Genomic DNA, 19,153 nt, shown 5'->3' with positions numbered 1-19,153 from the left:
TTTCTTAATATCACGCAGATTGAATCGAATTGGTTGAAGATTGAAATCTTGGATGCTCAGCACCTCCAAAGGAAGACAAGTTGGATCATCCACTTGGCACTTACAAGTAAAGATTGGTGCAATCGTTTGCACTGATGCACTGCATTCTCCCCTTACTGAGGATGGGCATGTTTGTATCACATTCTTCTCCAATGAATTGTTTCATTGTCCACCACCATTCATGACTGGATGTGGCAGGATTACAGGCTTGGATATGATCCATTGATTATGGAATCACTTGACTCTATCGTTTGTTGCTTATGCTGTTTGATACACAAGAAGTCCTGTTTGTAACTTCACCAGGATGACACCTTGTTTGTGACACTCCCTGGTGCTGCTCCTACACTTTCCATTGAACTGTGAACTGGCCTTTGAAGGGCCACCTGTCACTCAGAAGTTGAGCTTGTAATTTGGCTGAGGAAAGATACCTTGCTCCAGCCACTGTGTTTGGATGCAGTTATTTTCGTAGGTCACATTTAGGATTAAAAAAATCACAGAAAGCCTCCTGTATAGTACCTTGTTAAAGACCTTCTGGAACTTCAAATAGATGATGTTTACCAGCTCTCCTTTGTTTAACTTGATCCTTACCTCCTCAAAGAATTCTAACAGATTTATTGATGACTTCCCCTTGATGAGGCATGCTGACTCTGCATATTTCACTAACTACTTCTAAGTGTTTTGCAATCTCATCCTGAATAATGGACTCTAAAATCTTACCAACAACCGAGGTCAGGCTGAACGGCCTATAATTTCCTGTCTTCTTCCTCCTCCCTTCTTAAACAGGGGAATTACATTAGCCATTTTCCAGTCCTTTAGGACCCACCCTGGCTCCAATGATTCCTGAAAGATCATCACCAAGACCTCTGTAATCTTCTCAAGAAACTACACAATGATGCAATACTATACAACACCCATGTCTCAATGTGCAAGAAATGATTTTTGCCTTCCTTTCCCTCCCAAAATGTCTAAGTGCAGGCCTGATGTCTGGGATGGAGGGAGCCTATTCCTTTGTTCGCCCTATTGGCCTGGAATACATAGCTGGCTAGACCCAGTGGATAATTGGGCTAATTAGAGTCTCCAGTCCTGAAGCAGGTCCATCCTCCTCAATGCAGACTTCTGCAGGCTTTGGCCTCACATGTCGGGGAGGGGAGGGCCAAGTACCTCTCTGAAACGTTCTGAAAGGAAGCATCGAACAGTCATGTGTTGGCTTTCCTTCCTGTTAGTGTATGTTAGCTTACTCTGTCTCCCTGAAATGATGGGGGACCTAGAGCAAGTACAGAAGTTTTGCATACTCCTATCATCTTACCACTGAGGCTGAGCATCTATGGTGACTGTAATAAAGAGCAGTTACAAGTGTACATCCAGCAGACATTGAATGTGCTGGTCCTAGGTCTTCAATGCTTTAACGAGATTATCCATGCAGGCAGCCAGTTGCATGCATGCCAGAACCTGCACCATACTACTGCCTTTGGTAGTAACCTCCATTATTCAATCAAGTTACCAACTGCTGCTGACAACCTGCTGCCACCCCTGTGTCCGCCCATGCATTTTGATGAAATAATTAATGGCTGAGACCATGCAACTGTCTTCTGCTTGGGGCTGTTCAGCACCCTGGTCTTCAGCAGTTCTTTGAGTGCCAGAGACCTGGGGTATTTCTTTGTCAACCAGTTACAGAGATGTGTCAGTGACTTGTTCAGATGACTGTGCTCCTCAATCTAGAAAGAATACCCTCTGACTTGAAAGTCTCTGAGCTGGTAGAGAGTGCAAGGGGAAGTCTTGTCAGTGCATCCTTGGAGGGTTAAATGGATTCCTTCTTGGAGGTAGGGGTGGAACTGAAGGTTTTTGGTATTGGCCTCCTCTTGTCAAAGATTTAATAGATACTGTTAGTGCTTGCGCAAGAGAAGAGAGGAATTTACTTAGAGTCATAGAGATGTACAGCATGGAAACAGACCCTTCCGTCCAACTCGTCCATGCTGACCAGATATACCAATCCAATCTAGTCCCAGCTGCCAGCACTCGGCCCATATCCCTCCAAACCCTTCTTATTCATATACCCATCCAGATGCCTTTTTAATGTTGCAATTGTACTATCCTCCATCACTTTCTCTGGCAGCTTATTCCATACATGAACCACTCACTATGTGAAAAAGTTGCCCCTTAGGTCTCGTATCTTTCCTCTCTCACCCTAAACCCTCTAGTTCTGGACTCCCCCAGCCAAGGGAAAAGACTTTGTCTATTTATTCTATCTATGCCCCTCATGATTTTATAGACATCTATAAGGTCACCCCTCAGCCTCTGACACTTCAGGGGAAAGATCGCTAGCTTATTCAACCTTTCCCAATAGCTCAAGTCCTCCAACCCTGACAACATCCTTATAAATCTTTTCTGAACACTTTCAAGTTTCACAACATCCTTCTGATAGAAAGGAGACCAGAATGGCACACAATATTCCAAAAGTGGCCTAACCAATGTCCTGTACAGTTGCAACATGATCTCCCAACTGCACTCAAAACTTTGACCAATAAAGGAAAGCATATCAAACGCCTTCTTCACTATCCTATCTACTTGCGACTCCACTTTCAAGGAGCTATGACCCTGTACTCCAAGGTCTCTTTGTTCAGTCACATTCCCTAGGACCTTACCATTAAGTGTATAAATCCTGCTAAGATCTGCTTTCCCAATGGATAAATGGAGAATCACAGAATCATAGTATACACAGGAGACTCTTTGCCCCATCAAATCTGTTCCTCCCAAAAGGAGGGACGGAGAGAACAGTGCAGCACAGTGAAGCCTACTGGGTTGGTAATCATCTCAGCATCCATACATTGTTTGTCACACTCTTCTCCAATCAGGTCTAAAATCTTCTCAAAGGGCTGAGCAGTCTAATGTGAAATATCAATGAGTTGTACTTGAGCAGTGGAACAGACAAATTTGATTATCAGTACTACTATATCACAGACCTAAAAATGGATTTTTGATGAAACAGTGAGTGAAGCTTGCCCATGGTGGAAAATTGAAAACAAGTAAATCAAATGGAAATTGATCCATGTCCACAAGGGAAAGCCTGCCGTTCCACGCTTTCATGTGGCTAGTCAATAGCAACACCTGCAGCATTGAAGGCATGTATCCCTAAGTAGCATCTGTCCAATCCAGAACATGGAGTGAAATCCAAAGATAGAAAGAAAAATAAGACAGCAACAAAGTATAACTTCAAATAAATAATATATGGAATTTTCAACAACCAAATGTTAATTGATTTACCTTTAAGCTTGCTGCTGAGTTTTGCAGTATTCCGATACTTTCATTCAATGTGTTCTATTGAAGTAAGCAGATTACTTAAATCAGAAATTATCACAAAAATTAAAACAGCTAATGTGAAAAGAAAGTTTCTGTCCTCTGCTGGATATCTGTAAATGTTTACTTTTCCCTTTTCCCAAGTTTAGATGATCAATGAGTGTTTTAAACTACACTATTATATAATATAGTTGGGGACAGTTCAATGTACTGCTAGATAACTATCGGAGTTGTCTGCTGCTTAATTATCTATACTTCAGTGTAAGGAGCTGGGTGAATGAAGCAGATGAGCTGATGACATAGAAAGGCACTTGGATGTATGGTACCATTACCATTACTGTCACATAGGTTAAAGGAGGACAGGAAATGGAGCTCAGTAATCATCATGATATAGTTATCAGACAAAACAGAGATGGGGATAAAATAACACTGGTGAAAGAAACTATCACAGATGTGAAGAGAGATGATATATGAGAAGAGGCAGCAAAAGAGATTACATTGGGTCAACTAAAGAACAAAAACAGGTAATACACTACTGGAACAATCTATTGACCTGAAATTAAAGCAAGATAGAAGAGAAAATATATAGACAAATTGTTGACAAAAGCAGAGAAACAACAATACAATAATAGCATGGGATTCTAAACAATCTGCTACCAATTAGGATAAAGTCAGTGAAAAACATGCAAAGAGAGTACAATTCTTAAAATGCATTCACAAGAACATAGTTAACCATTATCTTGTAAGTTCACGAAGAGAAGGAAGTCACCCAATTCTAACACGAGCTAAACCAACATTTAACCTATTTGAGGAATGAGACATCATCATAATTAAAAATGACCCAGGTTTCCAAGAAGTAGATATCACAGTCTGTTGCTACTCTGCTCCAATTTTATTTTCTGTTCGTACTGAATTGCTCATGTCTACATTGGAATTCTGATCCTGGCTCCTTCAGAAATGCAGGTCATACATGAAATCACAATTCCTCATAGTGCAGGACAGTCAGAGGAAGCTAAACCACAGCCCCTTTAGCAGCAGCCAGCGGGCCTTGTTCTGACATTTAAAAGTCCATTAACACGGTTAGACCTTTAGACAGCTTCTGCAACGGTATGGTGGCACAGTGGTTAGCACTGCTGCCTCACAGCGCCAGAGACCCGGGCTCATTTCCTGCCTCAGGAGATTCTCTGTGTGGAGTTTGCACATTCTCCCCATGACTGCGTGGGTTTCCTCTGGGTGCTCCGGTTTCCTCCCACAATCCAAAAATGTGCAGGTTAGGTGGATTGGCCACAGTGTTAGGTGAAGGGGTAAATGTAGGGGAATGAATCTTGCCAGGTTGCGCTTCAGCGGGTCGGTGTGGACTTGTTGGGCGGAAGGGCCTGTTTCCACACTATAAGTAATCTAATCTAATCATATCATATCATATCAGATAAGTGTGAAATTATGGTACCAGTTAATAGAATGGAGCATTTAGGGAGGTCAATGTCTTGGGGATGTGGGTGTCATGGCCAGTGTCCGGTGGAAGCAGAAAACCTGGACATCAAGTTTGGCATGGGAAAAGAGTATTGATGCCAGCTAACAGAGGGCTATAAGACTGGTGGGTGAGAAAGGTTGTTGGGTTGATGGGGTCTGGTCAGTAGCAGGATGATTGTCAATAGGGAGGGGGAAATGTGGGAGGACAAGAGGTCGGAAGGATGTTTTTGGGGTTGGGCTGAGTAATAAGGGGTAAATCTGCTGAATAGATACCCAGCAGTTAGACCAGATTATTAATTGTTCAACTTTTCCTGAGTAACTATCACTAAAAATACCTCCAAACTCTCCACCTTTAATGGATTCCTTCAGAGGATTCCAGATGCAGTGGAACTGGTCATCAGAATCTGCAACTTCCTGGGCAATCACAATGGAGTCTGCTGTATCTGGGTATTATCCCTGCCCCCCAATTTCACTCTACTCTGCACAGCTTCGAAGTCTATCTGGTCATCAGAATATCCAGGTCAATGTTTCAAAATGTTTAACATCAACTGAAGATACTTTACTAATCAAGTTACTCGATTCTTTTTAAGTAGGAAATTCAGAGAAATGTCTACACTACGCTTTAATAAAAAGGAAAATTGAAGTATGGAATAATTCACTAAAAACATTACACTGAAGATCGAAGCATGAGGAGGTGACTCTGGAGAAAGAAAAGGTTTCAGGAATGTAGCAGAAGGAAGCTGAAGTGGAGTTGATTAATGGTGCCAGGTACCTTGAGTCCATCGATTGTTTTCTGTTCTTAATTATTCCAATCTCATTAACATTCTGACAATGAACACAAATTTAAAAATGCCTTCCAAGAAATACTTTTGAGGTGTTTAATGGGTCATTGAATAAGAACTTACCCGGGCTTCAACATATTTCTGATTAGCATTTTAAAAAAATCAGGAAGTAAACATTAGTTAAAGTACATAGCAGAAAGCAAATAACATGCAAAGATTTTAAATGTTTTATGAAACACAGATGGTTTCCAAACTAAAAATGAGGAGAAAAGTGTAAACAGTGAAGGGACGGAATAAGACCTAACTTCATCAAATGCTGTTCAGCGGCTACCTCTAATTGACCATCAAAGAGCAGGACATCTGCTGCTGGGATCCTTGATTTCAAAGATGCCCTTACTGTCTAAACTCAGCATTTGAGCAGCACTATGTTAATAAGGTGGGCCTTCCCCAAAACAGCTAACGCAGGTTTTTCTCACCACCTGTCCAGGCAAAATCAAAACACTTTCACTTATGTTAAATAATGCTCATTTTCTCAAACACAAGCACAAGCTTAAAGGTTTATTGCATAAAAAAAGTTTCTCTGTACTTTTCTTACCAAAGTTTGTTCAAGTGGTATAACTTGCTGGTTGTGGATTGCTCGAATATTGTTTACATGGCCTCTTAATGCATTCGCCAAGGCTCCTGCAGGCTGAAAATGTTCAATATTATGTTGAGAGAGTAAAACACTGGAAGGAACATTAAATATGAATAAGTCTTCTGCCTCAAAAATGCATTCCAATGTAGCAATGATGGGGCTATGATAGGGTTAGGGATGATATCACAAATATATACTGGTTATGCCAAACATTAACAATAATGGTTTTCTGTAAATTACTGATTTTAGCTTTTCATTATTTTAGAATAGATGGGTTCTTATCAGCTGTATACACCAATTTACAAAGGTTATAAGACACAAAGACAATATTGACTGGATGACCAGAAATTGATTCAAGAACAGTCAGTATTCCAAAGACAGGATTCTATTAACCTCAAAATCGCTGAAATTTCAATGCACAATTCTCCTTCCGTCTAGCTAGAATCACAGAGCACAGAAGAAAACTATTTAACTCGTGCAGGATTCTGAGTAATCCAAGATGGAAGACGGGAAAAGTTTGTGGCTGTAAGAGCTGCTCTGATGGAGGTATTTTCAGTGTTGGAGCTGATTTCATTGAATGCTAGGAGCAGTAATTACTGTTTTATAAACTGTTGCACTGTTTGGAACTTTGGGAAAAAAAGGTCAGAACAACAGCACTTTAAAGTGAACTTGCAGCATGGGTTGGTACCTGGGACTTTGATCTTGTGGCCATTTCAGAGACATTGATAGAGCAGGAATGGTTGTTGCAGGTTCTGGAATTTGGTTGTTTCAGTAAGAACAGAGAGGATGGCATGTGAGGCAGGGTGGTGGTGGTGGTGACGGGGGGGGTGCGGAGATGTGGCATTGTCAGCCAAGGACAGTATTACAATAGCAGAAAGGATGTTTGAGGACTCGTGCACTGAGATAGTATGGACTGAGGTTAGAAACAGTAAAGGAGGTCACCCTCTTGGGAGTTTTAAAATGAGCATCCAATTAGTTCCAGAGATGCAGAGGAAAGGATAGCAAAGATGATTCTGGATAGGAGCGAGAGTAACAGGGGAATGTTATGGGTGCCTTTAATTTTCCAAATATTGACTGGAAATACTACAGTTTGAGTACTTTGGATGGGTCAGGTTTTGTCCAATGTGTGCAGAATGGTTTCCTCACACAGTATGTAGACAAGCCAACAAGAGGCGAGGCCACGTTGGATTTCGTACTAGGTAATGAACCTGGCCAGGTGTTAGATTTGGAGGTAGGTGAGCACTTTGGTGATAGTGACCACAATTCAGTTACGTTGACTTGAGATGGAAAAGGATAGGTATGTAACATCGGGCAAGAGTTATTGCTGGGGGAAATGCAATTAGGATGTGATTAGGCAAGATTAGGGATGCATAAGATGAGAAGGAAACTGCAGGGGATTGTGGAGCTTATTCAAGGAACAGCTACTGCATGTCCTTGATAAGTACTTACCTGTCAGGCAGGGAGGAAGTGGTCGAGGGAGGGAGCAGTGGCTTAAGAAGTTGAATCGCTTCTCAGGAGGAAGAAGGTGGCTTATGTTAGGATAAGACATGAAGGCTTAGTTAGGGTACTTGAGAGTTACAAGTTAGCCAGGAAAGACCTAAAGAGAGAGCTACGATCAGCCAGAAGAGAACATGTGAAGTCACTGGCAGGTAGGATCAAGAAAAAACCAAAAGCTTTCTATAGGTATATCAGGAATAAAAGAATCATTCAAGAAAGTTTAGGACCAATTAAGGGGAGTAGTGGGAAGTTGTGCATGGAGTCCAAGGAGATAGGGCAAATGCTAAATGAATATTTTTTGTTAGCATTCACACTGGAAAAAACATCGGCGAGGGGAATACTGAGATACAGGCTAATAAACTAGAAGGGATTCATGTTTGCAAGGAGAAGGTGTTAGCAATTCTGGAAAGTGTGAAAATATATGTCCCCTGGGCCAGATGGAATTTATCCTAGGATTCTTTGGGAAGCCAGGGAGAGACTGCACACCCCTTTGCTTTGGTCTTTATGTCGTCATTATCTGCAGAAATAGTGCCAGAAGTCTGAAGAATAACAAATGTTGTCCCTTTGTTCAAGACGGGAGTAGAGGCAACCCTGGTACTTATAGGCCAGTGAGCCTTACTTCGATTGTGGGTAAAGTGTTGGAAAGGGTTATAAAAGATAGGATTTATAATCACCTAGAGAGGATTGAGTTCATTAGAGATAGTCAACACTGTTTTGTGAAGGGTAAGTCGTGCCTCACAAATCTTATTGAGTCCCTTGAGATAGTGACCAAGCAGGTAGATGAGGGTAAAGCTGTTGATGTGGTGTATATAGATTTTAGTAAGGCATTTGATAAGGATTCCCACGGTAGGCTATTGCACAAAATACAGAGGCATGGGATTGAGGGTGATTTGGCAGTTTGTATCAGAAATTGGCTATCTGAAAGAAGACAGAGGGTGGTGGTTGATGGGAAATGTTCATCCTGGAGTTCAATTACTCATGGTGTACCGTAAGGATCTGTTTTGGGGCCACTGCTGTTTGTAATTTTTAAAATTGACCTAGATGAAGGCGTAGAAGGATGGGTTATTAAATTTGCAGATGATGCTAAGGTTGGTGGAATTGTGGATAGTGCTGAAGGATGTAGTAGGTTATAGAGGGACATAGATAAACTGCAGAGCTGGGCTGAGAGGTGGCAAATGGAGTTTAATGCAGAATAGTGTGAGATGATTCACTTTGGAAGGAACAATAGAAATAAAAAGAGTACTGGGCTAATGGTAAGATTCTTGGTAATGCAAATGAGCAGAGAGATCTCGGTGTCCATGTACATAGATCCCTGAAAGTTGCCACCTAGGTTGATAAGGTTGTTAAGAAGGTATCTGATGTGTTAGCTTTTATTGGTAGAGGCATTCAGTTTCAGAGCCATGAGGTCCTGCTGCTGCTGCTGTACAAAACTCTGGTGCGGCCACAGTTGGATATTGCGTACAGTTCTGGTCACCGCATTATTGGAAGGATGTGGAAGCTGTGAAAAGGGTTCAAAGGAGATTTACTAGGATGTTGTCTGGTTTGGAGGGGAGGTCTAATGAGGAAAGACTTGGTGACCTGAGGCTGTTGTCGTTAGAGAGATGAAGTTTGAGAGGTGACTTAATTGAGACATATAAAATAATCAGAGGATTAGATGAGGTGGACAGTGAGAGCCTTTTTCCTCAGATGGTGATGGCTAGTATGAGGGTACATAGCTTGAAATTGAGGGTTGATAGATATAGCACAGATATCACAGGTAGTTTCTTTACTCAGAGAGTAGTAGGGGTGTGGAATGCACTGCCTGCAACAGTAGTAGACTCGCCAACTTTAAGGGTGTTTAAATGGTCATTGGATGAACATATGGATGAAAATGGAATAGTGTAGGAAAAATGGACTTCAGAATGTTTCCACAGGTCAGCACAATATTGTGGGCTGAAGGGCCTGTACGCGCTGTAATGTTCTATTAAAAAAAGGGAGACAAAAGCAGTGACCACATGTGGGAAGTGAATCAACACAGAAAGAAACCTACACTGCTGTCTGAACCAGCAGTGAACCTTCACAGCTACTGTCTCTGATGTCTGATTTTAATATCTCTGAACATCAGAGTTTGTCAAAGAAAAATAAAAAGTGAAGTTCTCAGCTGACCTTGGAGAAACCTACGTGTGGGAGCTCACAGCAGAGAAGCAGCTAAGTGGCTAGCTTTTTTTTGTAAATCTACAATAGCGAGTAGAGTGGGTTATTTTTGATTATCTGTTTTTATTGAGATCTGTCTCTTGATTAAACTTAAAAATATAAAACATAGGTATTAAGTTAGCCTGGAGCAGTAAGGTTGTGCTATTTTCTGTGTCGGTAGATTGTTAAGGTGCAAAGATGGTCCTTAGCAGAGCGATGTGCTCTTCCTGTTAGATATGGGAGATGTGCGAGATTAGGGACAGCTTCCATGCTACTGATGATCATGTCTACAGGAAGAGTGCTTGATTGCAAATCGTATTGGAGTGCATGGATCAATTGGTGTGGCAGTTAGAGTGGCAATGAGGAATTTACAGGTGCTGGAGGGTATGATAGATAGCAGTTGCAAGAAGGTAAACTAAAGATACAGTCATGTAAATGGGTGACCTTCAGGAAAATTAGGAGAGGGAGGCAGGTTGTGCCGGAGTCTCCTGTGTGCATCCCCATCTCAAACAAGTATGCTGTTTTGGAAAATATAGGGTGTGATGGACTCTCAGGGAAATGCCACACTTATAGCCAGGTTTCTGATACAAAGACTGGCTCTCATGTAATGAGGGATATGCAAGCTTCCAAGCGATCAATTGTGACTAGGGCCTCTCTACGCAGAGGCACAGACAGAAGTTTCTGTAGCTGACAGTGAGACATCAGAATGGTGTGTTGCCTACCTGGTGCCAGGATCAGGATATCTCTGAGTGGGTGCTGAATATTCTCAAAGGCAAGAGAGACCAGTGGGAGGATGTAATATAAATCAGAACTAATGACATAGAAAGAGATAAGGATGACATTCTGAGGAGAGATATAGGAAGTTAGACAGGAATTTAAAAAGGAGGTCCTCGAGGGTAGTAATATCTGGATTACTCCCAGTGCCACAAGCTAGTGAGGGTAGGAACAGGAGGATACAGCAGACGAATGCATGGCTGAGAAGTTGGTGCAGGGGATAAAGAATCACATTTTTGGATCATTAGAATCTATTCTGCGATAGAAACAATCTGTATAAGGAAGGAATAGACCTAAATTGGAAAGGGAATAATATACTGGTGGGAGATATGCGAGAGTGGGGTAGCACCCTAGGAGATTGTGAGCAAAAAGATCAGTCTGAGACTGTTGGGGAGAGGAGTAGGCCAAACAGTCAGGACAGGCAGGAATAAAGCAGAGAATGATGTAGGACTGATAAATTAAATCACATTTATTTCAATGCAAGAGGCCTGAGTGGTAAGGCAGACGAACTGATGGCATGGTAGGGAACATGAAACATGAGATATCATAGCAATTACGGAGGTGTGGCTCAGGGATGCACAGGACTGCCAGTTTAATATTCCAGGGTATACATGTTATCGGAAGGATAGAAAGGGAAGCGAGAGAGGAGGCAGAGTTGCATTTTTGATTCAGGATAACATTGCTGTTGTACTTAGGGAGGATATTCCTGGGAATATCTCCAGGGAAGTTATTTGGGTAGAACTGAGAAATAAGAAAGGGATGATCACCTTATTGCAATTGTATTATAGATCCCTAATAGTCAGTGGGAAATTGAGAAACAAATTTGTAAGGAGATCTCAGTTTTCTCTGTGAATATTAGAATGGTTAAGGTAATGTTAAGGGGTTTGATGGAGAGGAATTTGTTAAGTGTGCACAAGAAAACTTTATGATTCAGTATGTGGATGTACCTACTAGGAAAGGTGCAAAACTTGACGTACACTTGTGAAATAAGGCAGGGCAGGGTGACTGACGTGTCAGTGGGGGAGTTTTTTGGAGCCAGTGACCATAATTCAATTAGTTTTAAAGTAGTGATGGAAAAGAATACAACGGATCTAAAAGTTAAAGTTCTAAATTGGAGGAAGGACAATTTCTATGGTATTAGGCAAGAACTTTCAAAAGCTGATTGGGGACGGTTGTTCACAGTTAAAGAGACAGCTGGAAAATAGAAAGCCTTCAAAAATGAGATTACGAGATCCAGAGATAGTATGTTCCTGTTAAGGTGAAGGGCAAGGCTGGTAGGTTTAGGGAATGTTGGACAACTGGAGAAATTGAGGTTTGAGTCAAGGAAACTTAGGAAGCATATATTGGGTATAGACAGCAGGAATCAAATTAATTCTTAGAAGAGAATACATATAGTTGGAATATACTCGAGGGGGAAATCAGGAGGGCAAAAATGGGACATGAAATAGCTTTAGCAAACAAGATTACAGAGAATCCAAAGGGATTCTACAAATACATTAAGATGGTAACTAAGGAGAGAATAGGGCTCCTTAAAAGGTCAGCAAAGTCATCTACGTGTGAAACAGCAGAGATCAATGAGATACTAAATGAGTGTTTTGCATCAATGTTTACTGTGGAGAAGAATATGGAAGATAGAGAACATGGGGAAATCAATAGCGATGTCTTTAAAAATGTCCATATTGCAGAGGAGGAGCTGCTGGACAACTTAAAATGCATAAAGGTGGATAAATCCCTGGGGCCTGATCAGATGTACCCTTGAACTCTGTGGGATGCTAGGGAAGTGATTGCTAGGCCCTTTACTGACATATATAGCCACATCAATAGCCACAGTTGAGGTGTCTGGAGGTTTGCTAATGTTGTGCCGCTATTTAAGAAAGGTGAAAAGGACAACCCATGGAAATATAGACTGGTGAGTCAGACAACGGTGGTGGGAAAGTTGTTGGAGGGAATCCTGACAGACAGGATCTATATGCATTTAGAAAGGCAAAGATTGATTCGGGATAGTCGACATGGCTTTGTGTGTGGGAAGTCGGGTCTCACTAACTTGATTGAACTTTTTTAAGTAGTAACAAAGAGGATTGATGAGAGCAGAATAGTGGATGTGATCTGGAGGGGCTTCAGTAAGGCCTTTCACCAGGCTCCTTCAGGCAGACTGGTTAGGAAGGTTAGATCACACCAAATAAAGGGAGAACTTGTTAGTTGGATACAGAACTAGCTCAAAGGTAGAAGGTAGCAAGTGGTGGTGGAGGCTTGTTTTTCAGACTGGAGGCCTGTGATCAGTAGTGTGCCCCAAGAATCAGTGCTGGGTCCACTACCTTTTGTCATTTACGTAAATGATTTAGATGTGAACATAGGAGGTATGGTTAATAAATTTGCAGCTGACACTAAAATTGAAGGTGTAGTGGAGAGTGAAGAAGGTTACCTCAGAGTACAATAGTATCTTGATCAGATGGACCAATGGGCCAAGGAATGGCAAATGGAGTTTAATTTAGATAAATGTGAAGTGTTGCATTTTGGAAAGGCAAATCAGGCCAGGACTTATACACTTAATGGTAAGATTGTGGGAAGTGCTGCTGAACAAAGAGACCTTGGAGTGCAGGTTCATAGTTCCTTGAAAGTGGAGTCCCAGGTAGATAGGATAGTGAAGGTGGTGTTTGGTACGCTTACCTTTATTGATCAGTGGATCAAGTGTAGGAGTTGGGAGGTCATGTTGCAGCTGAACAGTACATTGGCTCGGCTACTTTTGGAGTACTGCATGTAATTCTGGTTTCCCTTCTAAGGAAGGATGTTGTGAAACTTGGAAGGGTTCAGAAAAGATTTAAAAGGATGTTGTCGGGTCGGAGGGTTTGAGCAATAGGCTGGGCTATCTTCCCTGGAGTATTGGAAGATGAGGAATGACATTATAGAGGTTTATAAAGGCACATGGATAAATGAGCAAGGTCTTTTCCCTGGGGTGGGGGAGTCCAAAAGTAGAGGGCATAGGTTTAAGGTGAGAGGGGAAGGACATAAAAGGGATCTAAGGGGCAGCTTTTTCACACAGAGGGTGGTGCCTGTGTGGAATGAGCTGCCAGAGGAAGTGGTGGAGGCTGGTACAATGACAATGTTTACAAGGCATCTGGATGGATGTATGAATAGGAAGGGATACAGGCCAAATGCTGGCAAGTGGGACTAGATTTATGTAGGATATCTGGTCAGCATGGATGAGTTGGACGGAAGGGTCTGCTTCCGTACTGTAAATCTCTATGACTATTTGTCACTGGTTTGAATTAATGATTGCTCCTCATAGTCTTGTAGTCATTTTCTTTCCAAATGTAACCAAGTCCTCTTAGAAAACATAGCACTAACTGCTTACCACCCTTTCAGGTATGTCATTCCAGATTATTTTACATTTTAAAAAACTGCACATTTGGATTTTAAATTTTCTCTGAAGCTATTGACATTTGTTCACTGACGCTAAATGAAAGGGCATCAATGCACATCAAGTTTTATCAATGAATTGTTAGGTAACTACCCAGACTTCATATAATATTGTATTTATTTACAATCTTTAATGGAATAAGACATTCCAGAATGTTTCACAGCAACATTATAAAACAAAGTAAAACACCCAGACCACATAAGGGGTTATTACAGCAGGTAACATTAATTTAGTCAAGCATGTAGGTTGTAAAGAATGTCTTATAGGAGCAAAGTGAAGTAGAGAAACAGAAAGATTCAGGGAGAGAAATACAGTGCTCAGCATCTATGCAACAGAAAGCACAACAATTAGTGGTGGAGCAATTAAAAGTAGGGATGCTCAGGAGGCAGAAAGTAGATGAATACAGAAATCATGGAAAATTGCAGGGTTGGAATAGATTACAGAAATATAAAGTGCCATGGAAAGTTCTTAAAATGAAGCTGAGAACTATAAGAACAGTGAGTGTGGGTTAGTGAGCACAAGATTGATGGTAGACAGGACCATACTTATCTTAGAGTGTGGGTAGCACTGAGTGGAGAATCAGCAGCAATACAGATAAGCCAATGTGAAATCAGCAATGTTAAGGGTATGGGGTTCAAAGCCCGCTCATCTCGCTATTAAATTTGACATAAGGTCATGAATAGTCTGGTTCAGCCTTTGGTGGTTGTCAGGAAGAGAGCTGAAATCAGTGATGAGGGAATAGAGTTTGCAGTGGAGACTTCAATTCCTTATCCAGTACAAGATGCCAGAGAAACAGTCTGGCGATTTAGAGACAAAAAGGATGTTAATGAGTAAAGCTGTTTATTCAAGATCTTGAAGGTCTGTCCTGGACTTGTGTCATAACATATTTGAGTAGATTGATTGAAAATAAATTTTTATACTGATGTTTTTCAGATCATCTCATTGAAGGTAGCATGTAGACATGAAATAGGAGGGCACCAAGGATAGGATCCTCAGGGGATACCACAGAAATGGGAAGAAAAATCATTGACTGCAATTCTCTGTCAATGATTAAATACGTAAGAATGGAACAGGTGAGAGCAGTTCCACCTAACTGGACAACAGTAGAATGACACCTGAGTAAAATGATGCATCAGACAGGTTAAGGAGGATAGAGAGGGATAAGAAACCTTTGTTGCTACAGAAGATGTAATTTGTGACTTTTAGAAGAGACATTTTGGTGCTACAATGGAGCAGATACTTGATCAGAGATTCAAACAAAGTCCTGGGGCTGATGGGCAGAATTTGGTAGGCAACAACATATTCAAGGCTTGGGAAGAAAGTGGGTCTGGAGGTGGGGTAGCAAATTGCAAGGACAGAGGATTTGTTTAGTGAGAGCAGAAGTGGCAGTGACAATTTTAAAAGAGAGGGATCCATTAATAGCAGCTCACATGGGCACCATGAAATAAAGTCAGGGGGTCAGCAGTTTGCCAAGAATAAATTTGAGGGTGCGAGAGATAAGTCTCATATTCAAGATGAGGTTAGCGAGGGCTAAAAATAGGGTAAAAACTTAGCGTTTAGTGTTAAGGCAGGAAGAAACTTGACATCAAGTTGAGACTGGCATGTTCATGAAAGGAAAACTGTAAACAATATATTCAGCATAGATATAGATGCACCAAGAATCTATGGTAATTTATTTCAAAATTTTCAGATTGTTATTTTGTATATTAATGTCCTAAAGGATTTTTAAACTTATTAAGGATAAAAAGATGAATTATAAAAATGTTATGCCAAATATAACTTTTTGAGTGAACAACTTCATATTTGCATACAAATATCTATAGAATAGTAGAAAGCAATGAAAAGTAGGTTAGTTGTCATTGTAATTGTTAGAGTTCTCTCAGAAAGGAGCACAGACCAAGGCATGAAACCAAATTTCCAGGTGTAGCAGTAAATTACACAGAGTAGAAAAAGATTCAATCACCAGTTTGCAGTAAGTTAACTAATTGTAGGTTGGGTACCACTAATGGTTCACAACTTGCTATCACTATGCTTAAATCAGTGGTGAATTTCAAGAAAAAACATTCATGGTTCTAACTTTTTGCTGCTACCCAGCACTTAAATGGACTCAGGTGCCAAGTATCAGAGAGTGCTGACTGAACTGCAAAGCTTGTCCAGACGAATACTCACTTAAGATATTGGAAGAGCAACAGGTGCCCGTCCATCCCTACTTGCCACTTTCAAAAGGAAACAAAGGAGTGGAAAGTTGACTTTAATAAGCGAAACCATGCTAGAGATATTTCTTAATGTTGGTGATAAAGAGTTTTTCTCAACAGATAATTATTTTGTACTCCAACAGACAATTTATAAAACCTCATGTAATCATGTCACCACTGGGAATTGACACGGAAAGAACCTTATAGGAAGCACAATGCAGTCACATTAATCAGGATTACATTTCCTTTGCAGGATAATATTAACTTTTAGAATCCACAAGTGTCTGCTACAATAAAGAAAGTAAGCTTAGTTTGTGATCTTCAAAAAAACGCAATTACAATTTAATAGTTCCTGGTACTGCACCACAGTAATTCAGTATAAGTTGCCTATTTCATAAAATGTAATTTCCACCACTACCAAAAGAAAAAATATGTGCATAACAAATTTGCTCATACAAATTACGAAAATTTAAATGAGTAAAGATGGTAGCAATTGGCATACAGACTAAAAAACATGTTAATTGCACGACCATTAATTTATTTTTAGTTATCAGTAATAGTATCAAATAAATAACGCACAGGAATCTGAAAATGTATCTGTTTTCATATGAAAAGGTAAGTACATACAACTCTATTTGAGTACCTTTCTCTTTCCTTACTGTCTAACTCAAATTGTATCCAGCTTCCAAAATCAAAACATACCAATGAATTCGCTTTTGCCTCTAGATCATTTGCAAATGTGCGAAGGTCTGCCTTAACCACACTTTTGTTGAGCTGAAAAATTAAGAGAAATAAACATTGAAGCGAACTTATTAGACAGTGCTAAAATGTACCTTTGCACAAAAGCAACAATGTCTGCTTAATGGACAGATACTCTATAGAGGTATTTCTTGGATTTCACATGTTTTTTTCACATGAATGATCTATAACTCACTCTAGAATTCAGTTCCACTATCCAGCTTAGGTCATAAGTACTGTTACACTTCAAACACACAGAATGCTGAAGAAACTCAACAGGTTCTTCAGAATGAGAGTCATATCAGACTCAAAACATTAACTGTTTCTTTCCACAGAAGTTGCTAAACTTGCTGAGTTTCTCCAACATTACCTATATTTGGTTCAAATTTCAACCATCTGCAGTATTTTGTTTTTATTTGACTGTTAGGACTCACTATAGTTGTGCACTGGAAATTCTGCTCCAATGTTCCCAGAGTCAACACAAATTCAAGGCTAAAAAAGTACACAAAATTCCCTGATATACCTTAGATATAGATTCATAAAACATATGGACCCAGTTTCTGTATTAAAGAAGAAGGACTATTTATTACAAGTATTTGCAGGGTTACATTGCACTTTGCTCAAAAACTGCATGCATTCATGTAGAACTCTGAGCTCAAAAACTGCATGAATTTATGTAAAACTCCGTTATCTCACTTTTTAGATTAGAATCAATCTAAGCATCATGACATAGACAGAGAACACAGGGGCCAACACCTTCAACATAATGTCTAGCTATCACCATTGTTAACAGCTAACCTGAGAATGCAACTTCTAAAAAAAAGGTTTTGTGATTTACACATGGAAGAAGTGAAACTATCACAGTATTCTAACAGATGAAAGGCTTAACAATCAATTTTTCAATGTATAATTTCAGTTACACCACACTGTAAATTTTTGCTATAAATTTTGTGTTACAATTGAGCCCTCCATTATCACCTGATGAAGGAGCATCGCTCCGAAAACTAGTGTGCTTCCAATTAAACCTTTAGATTAGATTAGATTACTTTACAGTGTGGAAACAGGCCCTTCGGCCCAACAAGTCCACACCGACCTGCCGAAGCGCAACCCACCCATACCCCTACATATACCCCTTACCTAACACTACGGGCAATTTAGCATGGCCAATTCACCTGACCTGCACATCTTTGTGACTGTGGGAGGAAACCGGAGCACCCGGAGGAAACCCACGCAGACACGGGGAGAACGTGCAAACTCCACACAGTCAGTCGCCTGAGGCGGGAAACCTGTTGGACTATAACCTGGTGTTGTGTGATTTTTAACTTTGTACACACCCAGTCCAACACCGGCATCTCCAAATCACCTAACCTGCACGTCTTTGTAATGTAGGAGGAAACTGGAGCACCCAGAGGAAATCCACACAGATACAGGGAGAACGTGCAAACTCCACATAGACAGTTGCCAAAGGCTGGAATTGATCCTGGGTCCCTGGCGCTGTGAGGCAGCAGTGCTAACTACTGAGCCACTGCATCATCCAACAGTGATATTGTTGCCTTGGCAGAGATTCGAAGAGCAGGCTGCTAAGAGAAAAAGGTGGTGATTACACCTTCTCCTAGAGAGTAAAACCGAAGGATCAACCCAGGACACATGGAATTGGATTCAACATCAAGAATGAACTCATCAACTATCTCTTGAAGCTCCCAGTTAGCATCAGTAATCATCTCAGGACTCTCCATGTACAACTTGCCAAGAACCAGCAGGCAATGATACTATGTGCCTATGCCCCAGTCGTTGATGCCATAGATGAGTCCAAAGAAGGCTTCTAATCCACTCTAGGCACTTTCAAGACACACCCCTATGAGCTAAAGTTATCCTTCTTGGACACTTCCACCAGAATTGGATAGGATGCAAACCTTGGAAAAGAACCAAAGAAAGAACTCAAGAATTGCAATTCCAATGGGATTCTCCTGTTCACAAAATGTGCTGAACACCAGCTAGTCATTGCCAACACATTGTTCCACCAAAAAGACAAGTTCAAGATCTCTTGGAGGCATCCATGATCAAAGCACTGTTTCATGATTAATCACATCATCATTCGATCCCAAAACTAAACAATTGTTCTCATTACAAACTTACAACC

The 19,153-nt window shown here is 40.7% G+C and overlaps 1 protein-coding gene across 5 annotated transcripts in view; it reads right to left on the bottom strand.

Annotated features, from left to right (window-relative positions):
- LOC132819835 (prominin-1-A-like) overlaps positions 1-19,153 on the bottom strand; it is a 287,338-nt gene that overhangs the window by 63,876 nt on the left and 204,309 nt on the right. For all 5 annotated transcript variants that reach the window (XR_009645127.1, XM_060831697.1, XM_060831707.1 and 2 more), the window contains 3 exons: positions 16,978-17,049; positions 6,181-6,273; positions 3,301-3,354 (listed from right to left, as the gene is read on the bottom strand). Coding sequence is in view for 4 of the 5 variants with exons in the window: in XM_060831697.1 (XP_060687680.1) it covers positions 3,301-3,354; positions 6,181-6,273; positions 16,978-17,049 (219 nt within the window). In the remaining variant the exon portion in view is untranslated. The remainder of the gene's footprint in view (positions 1-3,300; positions 3,355-6,180; positions 6,274-16,977; positions 17,050-19,153) is intronic.

Source organism: Hemiscyllium ocellatum, chromosome 1 (genome assembly GCF_020745735.1).
Source record: "Hemiscyllium ocellatum isolate sHemOce1 chromosome 1, sHemOce1.pat.X.cur, whole genome shotgun sequence".
Taxonomy (NCBI): domain Eukaryota; kingdom Metazoa; phylum Chordata; class Chondrichthyes; order Orectolobiformes; family Hemiscylliidae; genus Hemiscyllium; species Hemiscyllium ocellatum.
The sequence above is the reverse complement of the archived record's forward strand: the minus strand, read 5'-3'. Positions and strand labels throughout refer to the sequence as shown.